General features: G+C 39.4%; 1 protein-coding gene across 1 annotated transcript; it reads left to right on the top strand.

Moving 5' to 3' along the window:
* The first annotated feature begins 542 nt into the window (after positions 1-542).
* LOC148572352 (uncharacterized) lies at positions 543-1,522 on the top strand. Its single transcript, XM_088508365.1, has 4 exons — positions 543-772; positions 847-979; positions 1,226-1,263; positions 1,498-1,522. Exons 1-4 carry the CDS (start codon positions 543-545, stop codon positions 1,520-1,522), a joined length of 426 nt encoding a protein of 141 aa, XP_088364491.1.
* Positions 1,523-15,771: the final 14,249 nt, after the last annotated feature.

Genomic DNA, 15,771 nt, shown 5'->3' with positions numbered 1-15,771 from the left:
AATTAATTATATTATCTATAGTTATCGAATTAGAATTATTTATTTGAGAATAATATGTAAATTAATAATTAAATATTATTTTTAATAAATATTAGTGTTGGATTAAAACAAATTTTCAATTATCTTATTACTCTTAATTTTATAGAATTATTATATTACTTATATAAATTTTATCTTAACTCTAAATTCTCAAATAAAACCCTAATTTTAATCAAATTAAACTATAACCCCCTCCTAATCTAACCTAACCACCGCCACTCATCTAACCTAACCACCCCCACTCCCTAACCCAAACTCAGTTCCATCCTTCAGAAAAAAAGAGAAAGACAGAAAGAAAGAAAGAAACGAAGGCAAGAAAAAGGGAAACGGGGAAGGGGAAAATCAGGGAGGAAGAGAGCGCCGGAGAGGAGCCGTCGCCGCGCTGCTCAGGATCGTGCCCCGCTCGCTACCGCGCCGCGCTCAGTGTCGTCCTTGCCATCGCAGCCGTGTCGTCGTCACGCACAAGAGGAGGAGAAGGGGAGCGACGGGGAGAAAAGGAAGGGATGACACCGTCACTGGGCTCGCCGCCGTTGCGTCGCAGAAGCTTCCAGTCCCGTTGCCGCCGTTCGCGCTGTCACCTCCAGCCCCCGCCGTTGCCGTTCATGAAGAGTGAAAGAGAGAGAGAGAGAGAGAGAGCTCGGGAGCCAAGGAGAGAAAGGGGAGACCCGTGCTCAGCCACCGCCGCGCCTCTGCCGCTGAGAAGCTCCGCTGCCGCCACTGAGATTCACCATCGGTAAGGGTTTTTGAGTTTGGTTTACCTTCGTTTAAGATTCCAAAAACCTTATTGTCCCTGCGTGTTGGTTTTAGTCACCGTCGAAGAAGCTTCAGCCGCCGCCGTCGATTGTCACTGGGGAACAACCGCCGTGCCTCTGGTCGCCGGAATCACGGACTGGAGAGAAGGGGGCTGCCTCTCCTATTGCTGCTGTTTCGTTCTTTTATCGTAAGCTGTCTTTGTCTCCAATTCCATCGAATTCATTTCTGTTTTCGATTCCATTGAGTTTAAATTCTCTATTTTGCTGTAACCATGGTCACTGTTGCTGGAATTACTGATGCCGCTCTCGGTGCTGATTTGAACTACAGAATATAGGGAGCAGTTTCATTTAACAAGTTTCAGTTTTTTGTTCATTGCATCTGACATATTTTTAAGTGTCCCTGTCCTGTTTCACTGACTATTGTTTTCTCTCAGATCTATACTGCAGCTGTATCAGCAAAAAACTGGAAATGGTATGTCTGTATTTATTGTTTTCTTTCCCCATCTGGTTTTTTGGTGTTGGGCAAGAGGGATTGCAGGTTTTGGTCTCCAGTTACTGCTTTCTCATTAACTGATATTTTTACAGATGTACCTATAAAAACTTAACGATAAAAATTAATAAGTAGCACTTTTCTCAATCAAAGAAAGGAAAGGGGCTGGGGGTGGGTTCAGTTATAAAACCCTGTTTGTCTAACTATTTTTCTTAGGATTTTGGCAGAGGATCTCAGCTGACTCCTGTTTTACATCTTGGAGCTGGAGCATGTGCTGGAATAATTGCCATGTCCGCAACTTATCCAATGGATATGGTTCGAGGCAGGATAACTGTACAGGTACATCTTTACCTTCATTTTTCTGTTTACCAATTGCTTGGTTTGCAAATCACATAGAGAGAAGATATAACATTGGTTTTCTTCGTGTTCTTTGTGCTCTACTGCTCTTAATATTTATAGTATGCTTTTTGTTGATGATTACTTCTTTACAAAGTTGATGATTACAGTCATGATCATAATGGCAAATATGACAAATCTTAATATTGTGCTTGGGCAATTCATGCAACTGATATAATTAACTCCCTAAAGTTCTCCACCCCCTCCTCTCCTGCTGTAGTGGCTGTAGTGCTGTTATTAGAATTAATGCTTTCTTATTTTTAATTGTTTTTTCTGTTTTCCAGGTTCCATTGTAGGTCTAAACTTTGCTGTTTATGAGTCTTTGAAAGATTGGTTAGTTAAATCCAATCCATTTGGTCTAGTGCAAGATTCTGAGTTGAGTGTGACAACTCGCCTGGCATGTGGTGCTGCACCTGGAACTGTTGGGCAAACTGTTACTTATCCCCTTTGAAGCACCTTTAGATTGAAGGTGTGAGTATCATTTTAGAGAAGCCAATCCATGCATGTTGTTAGAATTTTAATTATTATTTTTTTAGGTGTTACATATCATAGCCCATATTGTTAACGTGGTTTCTCAGCCTGGGAAATCGTGGAATAATTATTGATTACTAGACCATATAATATTACTCTACTTAACAACATTATTTCTTTTAATGTGATCATAAATGTTCTGAGGAAATAGAGTGTTCATGCAGATGTCTTGATTAATTTCCAACACCTAGACTACATGTGTCAGCTTTCTGTTTCACTTGGGTTTTAGGTTTTTTCAGCACTTAGATTTGTTTTACAAACCAACTGCTGCTTTCATCTGCAATATCAAATTCCCTCTTCAGGTGGCTAGCTTTCTATTTGATGATCATAATTTCCCACCACTTCAACTGGTTATCTCTTTCTGTCATAGTGCATACTCGTGGTTGAAGTTAGATATTGAGAATGTTGTGGTTGTCCACTGTAAGGCTGGAACAAACAAGGTTGATGATTTCTAGTCTTCTATTATTCTTGAAGGTGAGTAGTATCTAATCGTTTTCTTCTAAATTTAATGAACCTGCTTTACATTTACTCCATCTTTCTTTTTATGCTGCTCAGTTTTATTTATATTTGGTAAGTTAAATGTGCTGCAGTTCTTTCCAATTGCTGAGGAGTCAATGGATTACTATAATCAGAAATGATGTGTTGATGGAAAAGGACTTGTTCTGCCCAGTCAGATTGTAAGTTCGGCTTTGCTATGTCCTAATTCAGCCGAAAATTGGGGATTCTGGAGTATTACACTCTTGCTTCTTCTTGTCTATTGTCTTACTTTATCTTTTGTAACTTAAACATGTTTTTAGTTCCCTTGTTGATTTTGCTATTTCAGGGAAGCTGTGAAACATTTTGATCCTGGTCCTAGTGTTCCTCACAGCCATACCAAGCCTTATGTACGATCTAAGGGAAGGAAGTTTGAGAGGGCTAGAGGAAGAAAGAACAACAAAGGACTTAGTGTTTAAGTTGTATTGTTTCTGTATTTTTCTACCGTTTTTAGTTTTGGAATTTGAACTCGAAATTTATTTTGTATTTGAATATTAGTTTATTAATGTATAAAATAATTAAAGCAAAAATTATGTCACTAATAAAAATTGTCTTGCAACAAAAAATGCATACTATATTTATAGGTTTGGTAATAAAAAAGGATTGAAAATTTATATTGTGTAGTAATTAAGATCAAGTAAGAAAAAGAATTTTTTTTTTTAATTTAACAAGCCTTTCGCCACGCTTTTAAAGCGTGGCCGTATATCTCCCTATTGCCACGCTTCAAAAGCGTGGCCGTATCTCTCCCTATCGCCACGCTTCTAAAGCGTGGCCATATCTCTACCTATCGCCACGCTTTAAAAGCGTGGCCGTATTTTCCACCTACAGCCACGTTTTTACAAGTGGCTGTTTGTAAAAAAGCGTGGCAAACAAAAAGCGTGGCAATAGGCTGCAAAAAGCGTGGCGATAGAGCAACCGCCACCCTTTGATAGGTCACCCTTTCAAAAGCGTGGCGGTAGCTTAAAAAGCGTGGCGAAAAGCTATCGCCACGCTTTTTTCAGCTTTTCGCCACACTTTAAAAGCGTGGCAATAGACGTGTTTTCTTGTAGTGACATGAGATTGGGCCTTAGGCTTAGAATGGGCTTGAGGCATGCCCAACTCTCTGGTCCATGGCCTAGTTTGGTGGCTGACAAACTCCATTTGTAGGGTTTATCTTGTATTGATTTTTGGGGATTTTATCACCGTTTACCCATATTTATTCAAGAAATAGCATGGTTTTGTATATTCTCCTTTAATTGTGCTTGAATGTGAAAACATGCTTTTTAGGACTCAAAATAGCTAAATTTAATTCACCTTGATTCTATTAGATGCCTTGATATGTTTGTTAAGTGATTTAAGGTTTAGGAGGCAAAGATTGGATCAAGGGAATGAAGAAAGAAAGCATGAAAAGTTGGAGAACTCATGAAGAAATGGAAGAACCGGAAAGCTGTCAAGCCGACCTCTTCGCACTTAATTGGCCATAACTTGAGCTACAGAGGTCCAAATGATGCGGTTCCAGTTGGGTTGGAAAGCTAACATCCGGGGCTTCGAAGCGATATAAGATTTGCCATAGTTGCTACACGTATGGTGGCGCGCACGCGCAAAGTACGCGCACACGCCGTTGCTGCCACCTAGTTCACTTAAAGCAAAACGTGGCCAACGAATTCTAAAGCCTTGTGGGCCCAATCCAACTCATTTCTGATGCTATTTAACCCAAGGAGTGAAGAGGGAAACATATGTTAGTTACCAATTAGCTTATTTTAGTAGTGAGAGTTAGTTTCTAGAGAGAGAAGCTCTCACTTCTCTCTAGAATTAGGATTAGGTTTAGTTCAATAATCTTAGATCTAGGTTTTAATTCATGCTTTCATCTCCTTCTATCTCTCAATTCTTTGTTGCTACATTCATCTTCTTCTATTCTTTTATTGTAATTTCCTTTATGTTGTTCTTATATTTTGTTGTAGATCTAGTATTGTTCCTTCTACTTTCTTCCAATTTAATAAGAGGTAATTCATAATAATTGTTCTTCTTTGCTTCTCTATTGTTGATCTCTTGCCTTTGTAGTTGTAGATTCCTTTAATTCTTGCAATTAATAATGTTTACTTCTATTGCACTCTATGTGTTTGTTGAAATGCATCTTTTAGTTTTAGTGTAGATTTTGTTCCTCTTGGCCTAGGTAGAGTAATTAGTGACACTTGAGTTATCTAATTCCTTTGTTGATCGATAATTGGAGAGATTGCTAATTGGTTTGGAGTGCACTAAAGCTAATCTTTCCTTGGGAGTTGGCTAGGACTTGTGGCTCAAGTCAATTCATCCACTTGACTTTCCTTTAATTAGTAAGGGTTAACTAAGTGGTAGCAATGAACAATTCTCATCACAATTGAGAAGGATAACTAGGATAGGACTTCTAGTTCTCACACCTTACCAAGAGCCTTTTATAGTTGTTAGTTTATTTTCATTGCCATTTACTTTTCATGCTTCTTATCCAAAACCCCAAAATAACTCATAACCAATAACAAGACACTTTATTGTAATTCCTAGGGAGAACGACCCGAGGTCCAATACTTCGGTTTATAAATTTTAGGGGTTTGTACTAGTGACAAACAACTTTTTGTATGAAAGGATTATTGATTGGTTTAGAAGCTATACTTTACAACGAGATTTCATTAGTGAAATTCTAAACCATCAAAAATCCAATCATCAAAATGGCGCCGTTGCCGGGGAATTGCAATGGTGTTATGTTATTGGTTATTGTATATATGTGAATATTGTGAATATGTTTGCCTTTTGCTTCTTTGTTTGTTCTTACTAGTTTTTAGGATTTAATTTTCTTGCTTCTTATTTGATTTTATTTTTATTTTCTCTTTCCATTATGAATTCTCATTTTGGCTATGAGGGTGATTACAACTATGTTGTAGGTGATGAGGACTATAATGGAGATGTGTATCAAGGATGGGACAATCAAAGGTGGGAAGAGCCATATGCTTATGATCAATCATCATGGCAACAACCCCCACCAATGCACTATGAGGAAGAGCCATTCTTTGATGCATATCAATCAAATGGCTATGGTGGATCTCCTTGTGATTTTCAAGAACCACCACCATATGCCTATGAGCCATACCCTCAACATAACCCTCAACCATACTCAAAAGCCACTTTTCACCAACCACCTTCATATGACCCTAATCCATATCCATCCTACCAACAACCATATGAGCAATATGAACCACATATAGAGCCACCACCATTCCAACATCAATATTTTCAAGAGCCACCTCCTCCACATTATTGCCAAGATGAACCACCTCCAATATATGAAAATTTTCAACCACGAGATGAATACTACTTTCCACCACAACCTCCCATGGAAGAATACTCATATCCATTGATCCAAGAGCCACATGATCCTAATCATATTATCCAAGAGGAACAAAAGTCAAGGGATCGTCTCAAGGAAGCATTGGATCAATTTCAAGCAACCATGGAGTGTGTTGTGCAACAAGTGGAAAGAGTGGAAATTATTGAACCACCACAACTCTACCAAGAAGAACCACCTTCCTACTATGAACCCTTCCCCCAAATTGATGAACCCTTCCATCCACCCCAACCTCCAATGGATGACATCCTTGATGTTCTTGTTCAAGGACAAGAGGAAATGAAAAGGGATGTGCAACAATTCACGGCCGCCTTGGATGAGGTGGTAAACCGGTTAGCATCCCAATGCTTGAACTCTCAAGGAACTCCCATGGCTACATGTGGGGAATCAAATGAAGAGTATAACATAAAAGAGAGATTGGTGGAGAATGAGGGAAGTTGCTTTGTATTGGAACAATTGGAGGAAGCTATGATTATTGAAGAAAGGGGAGAATTGGTTGAAGACTTAGGAGATGCGGAGCCTCCATGGGAATCTAGAATTGAAGAAAACCCCTCCAAGATGATTGAAATTGATGCTAGGAAGGAAAGTGCACACCTTCCAAGACATATTCCATATGAAGATTTGGATGGGATAGAGCAAGAAGTGAGTTCCCTTGGTGATGAAGATCAAGCATCAAACCTTAGTGATGAAGAATCCTTTGAGCATGAAGAACCTTCTCCCAACAAGATGGAAAGCAATGTGGAGGTAAATTTTTCTCACCCTCCCTATTATGATTTGAGTAAAAGAAAAGGTTTATATAAAATTATTGAACAAAGGATTATAATTGAGAAGTCTTGTGAAGAGGTGGAAATCCTTAGAAAAAGGAGGATGGGAATTGAATACGCTTTATCAAAACTCTTGGAGTTGTCTTTGCCTAGGTTGCCATATACTCCTTCATTTGAGTGGGTGAAATTTATTTCTATTAGCTTTATTATCCCACTTGAATATGGTTTGCTTGAAACGGATGGTCAACTTAGAATGCTTTGTGGGATGAAGCGTAAGCGAAAGATGTTTCGTGGTTGCCGTTGCAAATCAAAGCTCATTATGGTTGATGCATCAAACATGAGATATAAAGGTTGGAGTAGTGCTCAAATAGATGGGTCTAGGAGGATTGTTGGCCACTATATAGAGAATTCACCTTACTCACCACCCGGTTGGACTAATAATGATGATCAACCTCAAGACGGGTATGAAAACAAAGTGTGGGATCCCGGATTACAAGAAGAGGATCAACTTTGGGAGCCCCAAGCTTGTGAAGAACTCCATCAAGACTTGGCTCAATCCATGAAGAATCTTGGGGCACAATGGAGAACCAAGCATTGGTGGGAGTTCCAAGATGAATACAAGCACAAGCCACCTTGATGAGGAGCTCCCCATAAGTCCAACTTAAGGACAATAAACAAAAGTGCTAGGTGGGAGACTGATGCACATAAACTTGTTATGCTACGATTTAGGAAATTGCACGATCGGCAAAATTCCTTCCGGCAAGTGCACCGGTTATCGTCAAGTAAAAACTCACAATAGAGTGAGGTCGAATCCCACAAGGATTGGTTGAGTGAGCAATTCAAATTAGAAGTGTGTTCTAGTTGAGCGGAATCAAGATTTAGATGAGAATTGCGGAATGTAAAATTGGCGGGAAAAGTAAATGACAAGAAATTGAAATGGCTGAATCTTAAATTGCATGAATTAAAGAGCAGAAGCTAAATTGCTGAAATTAAAAGGGAGTGGGGGTGATTGCATGAATTGAGTTGCAGAATGTAAAGAGAAAGTGGAAATCAGAAATGGGGAATTCATTGGGTGTTAGGAGATATTGAGATCTCCGAATCAAAACATGTTTATCTCTTCCTCAACCAATGCGTTCATTGAATTTTGCTTGGCAATCTTATATGATTGGATCCCAATCCCTTGGCTCACCAATTCTCTCTAAAAACAAACAAATTCTCAATCCCTTGGTTTAAATGTTCATAAGAAGAGATGATGCTCGATCACTGATTATACCACACAGTTTCATGAACCACAATTTGGTAGGATTACATGTCACAATATCCATCCAAACCCCAATCCAATTCACTGTGAGAAAGCTTCTCTAGCATGAATCCTCCATTCCTTTCCCAAGGTTCCGAAGGATTCCAATTATGGGTAGTTTCTTTCCCAAGACAACTACCCAATGGAATTAGATCGAGAAGCTTTCTAACAAAATTCAAGAGAAAAGATTGAAGAAGAAGATAAACTATTATTGATTCATTGAATTACAATAGAGCTCCCTAACCCAATGAAAGGGGGTTTAGTGAGTCATAGCTCTGAATTCAATTACAAAGAAATGAAAACTAGCTAAATGAAAAGGTAAAAGTTCTTTCTAACTTAAATTCTATCCTATTTATACACTTTCTATATTGAGCTTCTGTTGTGTTTCTTGGGCTTTGAGGCCTCTCCCTGCTTTCCTTTTGCCTTGGGTTTATGATCCATAATCTTGATGAGGCTGTTGATCCAAATTCTGTAACATTCATTGAGCCAATTTAGTGATAATCAAATAATGACACATGACTCAATAAATTGAAATTTCAGACTCATCAATCCTTCAGGCCCAATCCCATAAACCATGATATTCAATTGGGTTTCATACCAGAGTAAGTTTAAGTTAATGTTTGTGCTCAAATACTAACTTAAACCGCAATATTGTTGGCCCAGAAACCTTTTCCAAGAGTGGCGTTTAAGTTGCAGTTTAAGCTTAAACTGTAGCTTAAACGCCAGACACTTCCAGTGATGCCTTTTGTGGAAGCACGTTTAAGCTTCAGTTTAAGGTTAAACTGAAGCTTAAACGTGGAAATGGAAGAAGGCAGCCCTGGAGGGTAACTTAGTCGAACACGTTTAAGCTTCAGTTTAAGGTTAAACTGAAGCTTAAACGTGGAGATAGAAAGGGCAGCCCTGGAGGTCGAACACGTTTAAGCTCCAGTTTAAGGTTAAACTGGAGCTTAAACGTGGAAATGGAAGAAGGCATCCTGGAGGTCGAACATGTTTAAGCTCCAGTTTAAGGTTAAACTGGAGCTTAAACGTGGAAGCTTAGAAAGGTAGCCCTGGAGGTGTCGAACACGTTTAAGCTCCAGTTTAAGGTTAAACTGGAGCTTAAACGTGGAAGCTTAGAAAGGTAGCCCTGGAGGTGTCGAACACGTTTAAGCTCCAGTTTAAGGTTAAACTGGAGCTTAAACGTGGAAATGGAGAAAGCAACCCTGGAGGAGAAACTTGGTCGAACACGTTTAAGCTCCAGTTTAAGGTCAAACTGGAGCTTAAACGTGGAAATGGCTCCCTGGTGCTTTTCCCCTTTCTGGCGTTTAACCTCCAGTTTAAGGTCAAACTGGAGGTTAAACGTGGAACTGCCCCCCTTGGTGCCCTTCTCACTTCTGGCGTTTAACCTCCAGTTTAAGGTTAAACTGGAGGTTAAACTTCAATTCCAGCATTTCTTAGCCTTCATGATTCTGGCGTTTAAGCTCCAGTTTAGGCTTAAACTGGAACTTAAACTCCACATGTGATATTCAAGCTTCCTTTATTGATTTTGTTGCTTCCTTGCTTAGCCTCTTCTTCCCTGAAATCATCCAAACAATTGCATCAAAGTCTTGCAAAATTTCATGAGAAATCTTCCATTCATAGCATTCAAGTAATATAACTAAAAACTCATGGAATTTGCATCAAAATCATACTGTTTGGATGGTTCATTGCTTTGTTATTCATTTAACCATTCTTGGTTACTTTAAGCTCAAGAAAATGCATAAAACAACTAAAACTAACAGAAAAATGCTAGTGAAACTAGCCTAAGATGCCTTGGCATCACAACACCAAACTTAATACTTGCTTGTCCCTAAGCAAGTCCTGAGTTATTTGAGAAGAAAGTATGAAACAGAAAGCAATTACATTGGCTATATTAGCAAGCATTTGAAGTTCATCAGAAGGGTTTTATGCAGAAAGTTGCAGCATCACTTTTTCATACTTATCAGGTAAGATTATCACTTTTTCATTGCATCCATCAACACTGCTATGGCCTCTTGTTATTCTTATGTCCTTGGCACTTTTCTCTTCTTTGTTTTTCTTTTCTTTTTCTTAGAGCTTCTTTGCTCCTTGTTTGCTTAGTGTCATGTGTTGCACAAGCCTTTGGCATTTTCTTTTTCTTATCAGTGCACTACACATATCCACTCCAGGCATTTTAGTTCACATTTCTTCTTGAGACATTGGTGCCCAGCACCTCTTTGTGTGACTAAATGTTTTGTATTTAGGTTGCTCTTGATAATGGACTTTTGGTTGATAATCCCGGGTTAGTTAACCCAAGTTACCGAGTGTTGAAACACTCCTCAGAACCTAGTCATCCAAGCATATCCTTAATACATAAACACCACAGGCATTTGTCTCAGAAGTTCAAACCATTGGTGCCTAGCTTATTTTCTCAAATTTTTTTTTTTTTTTGCTTTTTGGTTGCCCTTTTTCAGTGGCTTTTTCTTCTTCTTTTTCTTTCTTTTTCATGGCCAAAGACATTTATTCATCAAGATCCATAGACAGTTTTCAATTTCTACATAAAAAAATGGTAATTCTACACTCTATTTCCAGTGATGTGACTTAACAATCAAGCATGCATACCACCACTTAATTCTACTTGATTTGTCACTAATTTAGCCAAGTTACTTTTGTTCAAACTTTTCTTTTATTTTTTTGGAAACAGAACAAACATGGCAAGCATTTGATTAAGAAGGTGAAGTTATATCCAAACATCAAGGCATTCACTTTATTCAAAGCAATAAACAGACACTCATACTAAAAACTCCACATAACACTTAAATGACTTATGATGAAAGACAGCTCATAAAGACAATTCACCAATTATCATTTGATTATTAAGGAACGAGACCACCTCTTATTTATTGCTTGGTTCTTCTTAATTCTTGGGATCCTGCTTCTTCTTGCTTCCTGCCTCTTTTTGACCACTTGTGCTTCCTTTGTCTTTTCTTATGAGCTTTTTCCAGAATCCAGCCTTTTTCATTGTTTCTTCTACTCCTTTTTCAAGGATCATTGCCTTGTTTATTTCTCCTTCTTTCCTCCCTTTGAAATACTCATCAAAAGCTGGGAATGCTGGGTCCATCTTGTGTAAATGTTCCCCTATGTAGTTAAGCTTGATTTGCGAACTGATGTTGTAATCAGCTTGGACTGAGTATCTTGCATTCTGTAAGGTGGTGGCTTCCTTGATTGCCAAGACATTGGCATCTTGGTGTTGGCATATGTGGCTGAAGGATTCCTGTAAGTGTAAATTCTGTTCCCTTTGCAGATCCAAGAATCTTGATTCAAAGTTCCTTTGCATATCCATCATTTTTAGGTGAAAGTCCTCTTGTCTCTCCTGAGACCTCATGTATTGTTGAGACATTCCTTCCATGATTTCCTGCATTCTGCTCATATCCATGGGGTCTCTAGGAGTTCGTTGTCTTCTTTCTGGAATTGCTTGCTCTTCTTGCTCTTCTTCTCTGTCTTCTCCTTCCTGTCCTTCTTGTTCAGCTTCTTGCTCTTCTTCCGCTTGTTGCCCTTCTTCATTTCTTCTTTTTGTATGTCTTGGAGGAGTTGGGCCAAGAGTCATTCTGTACGCAGTTATGGCCAATCCCGGATATAGCCAATTAGGTCTTTCATCTTCAAGTGGTACTTGGGCATCGATGCATAGTCTAATGATGGTGCTAGGGAAGTGGAGCCAGGATTCAGGGTCACTTTTCTCACTAAACTCTTGTATCTGTTCAGCAATGAGTTTATGAACTTTGATCTCCCCTCCCACCATAATGCAATGTAGCAAGATGGCTCTTTTAGGGACTATTTCTGAAGAGTTTGCAGTGGGTAGGATGGATCTCCTAACTATTGCATACCACCCTTTAGCTTCCGGTGTTAGGTCTCCCCTTCTCAAGACTCTTGGAGCCCCTCTTGTTTTTCTCACCCATTCAGCTCTGATGGCACAAAGGTCTTCAGCAATAGTTGTATAGTCAGGTTCTCCTATCATCCTTTCTTCATAACTTGCTTGGCTGAAATGTATGTTTTTCAGGCCAAGAGTTTTCATGATTGCTTTGGGACTGAAGTCAACTTCCACCCCTCTCACATAGCTTTTGTATGTGGGTTTCTTGGTTGAGTCTTCCCTCACTGCATTTGCATAGAACTCCTTCACCAAGTTGATGTTGATTTTAGTGATTGGCTTAGTCAGGAGCTCCCACTTCCTCTTTTTGATCTTCTCCCAAACACCTGGGAACTCATCCTTTTCAAGGTCAAAGGGAACCTCAGCTAGTACCCTTTTAGGTCTCATCCATTCGGCTTGAATCTCATGGAAAACTGATTTGTATCTCCTTGCATCGAATTCCCTGTTCTCCTCCATTGGTTGCTTGTCTTTTCTTCTTTTGTGGCTAGATGAGGCTGCCATTGGTTCTTTGGTTTTGGTAAGTTACAAGCTAAAGTTGACAAGGTGAAGCAAGAAGTGTTGTTGGAAGTGTGGTGAGGTTGTTTTCGGCAAGAGATAGTTATGCTATGATGAAGGAAAATGTGCATGAAGGAGAATTGGTGGTGTGGAACTCGTTCCCCAAGTGGTTCTTTATAGTGCCCATAAGTAACAAATGGACGGCTAGGGTGGTTTGTGAAGGGTGGCTTGATGGTAAATATATGAATTAGGGAGAAGGACGAATTGCTTTTCATTTTCTTGGAAGTATTTTGGGTGCATTAGGTTGTACATGTAGCAATCTTTTCTTGCAGAACTTCCTTTTCCCATGTGTTAGCTTCAAAGACTTGTGAACTTTCTTTTTGACCAAGCACCGTACCTCCCTTTGTCTTTTTCCTCCATTTTTGTCTTTTCTTTTGTACCTGCACAAACAAACAAGTTTGCTATCATTTTTCGGTCCATGTGAATGATGAATAGTACTTGCACATGTAAATCAATGATTGACTTCATGAGCTTATAGCCGTGACTTTTGTATGTATGCACACTTATTATTGGACACCAAACTTAGTGTTTGGTAAAGTCTCCTAATGACATGAAATCCATATTGGTTGTCCTTAATGAATGTGCATAATTCTAATAAATCATAGTCAGTTTGGCTCTTTGATTCTAAACAAAGTTACTACCCTAAGTAATTGAAACCAAAGTATTAAAACATGCGAATGGTTTACTTGTCATGAATTTCGAAACCCAGAGGAACTTCTTGTTTTTCATGAACCGTGTTCAAAGAGGAACACCAAACTTAATGTTTGGTTGTGCTCTTTGCATGAAAAATTGAATGCATTTTGAATAAAGTTTGGGGTGCCCTCAGGCACACCAAACTTAGAGACAAATTGTATTTTATATGCAATGTTTAGTGCACTCTTTTAGCAGTTGTCCTGAGGATTCAAGTTCATGCATAAGAAACCATGCTTTATTAGATGCAAAACAACACAAAAAAAAAAAGTAAGGATATTAAAAACATGGGTTGCCTCCCATGAAGCGCTTCTTTAACGTCACTAGCTTGACGGTTGTCCCTTGTTAGGGTGGATTGTAGTGCTTGACGTCTTCTCCTCTCACTATGCAAACGTCCCCACTTGATTCCTTCATGACCTCTAAATGTTCCATAGAAAGAACTTTCCTGATTGTGAACACTTGAGGGAGCTGGGAAGGAATGGTTTTGAGGCCAGGTGGGATTGGCAGATAATGACTTGATATCACTTTATCTCCCGGGGAAAAACCTTCAGTGGGAATTTTCTTGTTTCTCCACCCTCTTGGCAATTTCCCTATCATTCTTCCCTTTCTCTTGAGGATTTCTTCATTGACCCTTATGCCAGGAGGATCCTTCTGATCTGTTTCCATTGATTCTTGTGGCTTTAACTCTTGCAACTCCTGTTTGCCTTCCAAAGACTGTTTTAGAGTTTCAGCTGCTGGATTACTTTCCTCCAAACACAGATGGCTACTATCATCCTTAGGCTTTTCAGGTTCTGGTTCAGGCTCAGGTGCAGGTTTGAAAACTTTGAAAATGAGCTGTTCATCATGTATTCTCAGAATTAGCTCTCCTTGTTCTACATCTATGAGCGCTCTAGTAGTGGCTAGAAATGGTCTTCCCAGAATGATAGGGTGTAGGTAGCTTTCCTCCATGTCCAAAATGACAAAGTCTGTGGGGAAGTAATAATCTCCCACTTTCACCAGCACATTCTCAACTACCCCTTCAGCTTGCTTCTGAGTTTTGTCAGCCAGTTGTATGATTACATCAGTGGATCTCACCTCATTCAGTTGTAGCCTCTTCATAAGAGTTAGAGGCATCACATTTATGCTAGCTCCTAGATCACAGAATCCTCTGTCAATTTTTGTTTCTCCTATGATGCAAGGAATATGAAAACTTCCTGGGTCTGTTTTCTTAGAGACTGTGTCCTTCTTGATGAGAGCACTGCATTCTTTGTTCATTGTTACCGTTTGTCCTCCCTTCAAAACTCTTTTCTTGCTCAACAATTCCTTTAAATACTTGATGTGTGTAGGCATTTGATGGAGAATCTCAAGAAAGGGAATATTGATATGGAGAGACTTAAATGTCTCTAAAAACCTTGAATAGGTTTTCCCTTTTTCACCTCCTCCTAACCTCTGAGGAAATGGTGCTTTTGGTTGGTATGTTTCCATCGTGCCTTTTTGCAGTTCCTTGGCTTGCTCAGTTTCACTTTCCTGCTTAGCTTCTTCTACACCTTCCTTCAAGATTTCTGGCTCCTGCTCTGAGGGCCTGATTCCTTCTTCTTCTGAGACTTCCTTCAATATGGTGATGGCCTTGCATTCTTCCCATCTCACTCTCTTTTGTTCCCCTTTAGGATTCTTTTCTGTGTCACTAGGGAACACTGCAGTTGATTTGGGGGCCTGTTGAGATAGCTCTCCTACTTGAGACTCCATCCTCTTGAGTTTTTCACCATAGTTTCTTAAGGTAGTTCTCACATCATCCCTGAAGCTTTTCAATTCAATTATGTCTTGACTCATGGTTGCCATCATTCCTTCTATCCGGTTTAATTGATCTTGAAATTGTTGGTTCGGATTAGGTTGGGTAGGTTGATTATTTTGGCCATGATATGGTGGTTGAGAGTAAGTGTTTTGTGTGGCTTGGTATGATCTTTGGTTGGAGTTTTGGTATGTGGAATTGTTATGTTGGTTGTGGTTGTAAGGTTTGTGGTTTTGTGGTTGGGTTTGTTGGTTCCCCCACCCAAAGTTTGGGTGATTTTTCCATCCTGGGTTGTAAGTGTTGGAATTTGGATCATATGATTGCCTTTGTTGGTTCCCCACATAGTTGGCCTCTTCCCAATCACCTCCTTCAATGCTTACTTCTTCTTGATCTTGTGTGTGTATTGCAGCCACTTGCTTTGTTTCTAATTGCCTGGTAAGCTCTGCTAGTTGCTTGGCAAACACCTTGTTTTGGGCTAGAATTGTATCAACATGGTTCAGCTCCATGACTCCCTTAGTGTTGTGCCTCTCTGATGCATAGTAGTACTCATTCTCAGCCACTGTCTCGATCACTTCAATGGCTTCTTCCACAGTCTTTTTCCTGTTCAATGAACCTCCTGATGAATGGTCTACAGCCTTCCTTGATTCATAAAAGAGTCCATCATAGAAAATATGCAATTGCACCCAATCATGGAAC

This window comes from Arachis ipaensis, chromosome B3 (genome assembly GCF_059453495.1).
Source record: "Arachis ipaensis isolate K30076 ecotype BB chromosome B3, ASM5945349v1, whole genome shotgun sequence".
Lineage (NCBI taxonomy): Eukaryota > Viridiplantae > Streptophyta > Magnoliopsida > Fabales > Fabaceae > Arachis > Arachis ipaensis.
This window is presented reverse-complemented; position numbering and strand designations above follow the sequence as displayed.

What these genes read in the sequence shown, in the direction of transcription:
- LOC148572352 (XM_088508365.1), top strand. Translation starts at nt 543, where the DNA reads ATGACACCGTCACTGGGCTCGCCGCCGTTGCGTCGCAGAAGCTTCCAG. An exon ending in GCCACTGAGATTCACCATCG is followed by an intron (nt 773 to 846) that starts GTAAGGGTTTTT and finishes TGTTGGTTTTAG; the next exon opens with TCACCGTCGAAGAAGCTTCA. An exon ending in TCAGCAAAAAACTGGAAATG is followed by an intron (nt 1,264 to 1,497) that starts GTATGTCTGTAT and finishes TATTTTTCTTAG; the next exon opens with GATTTTGGCAGAGGATCTCA.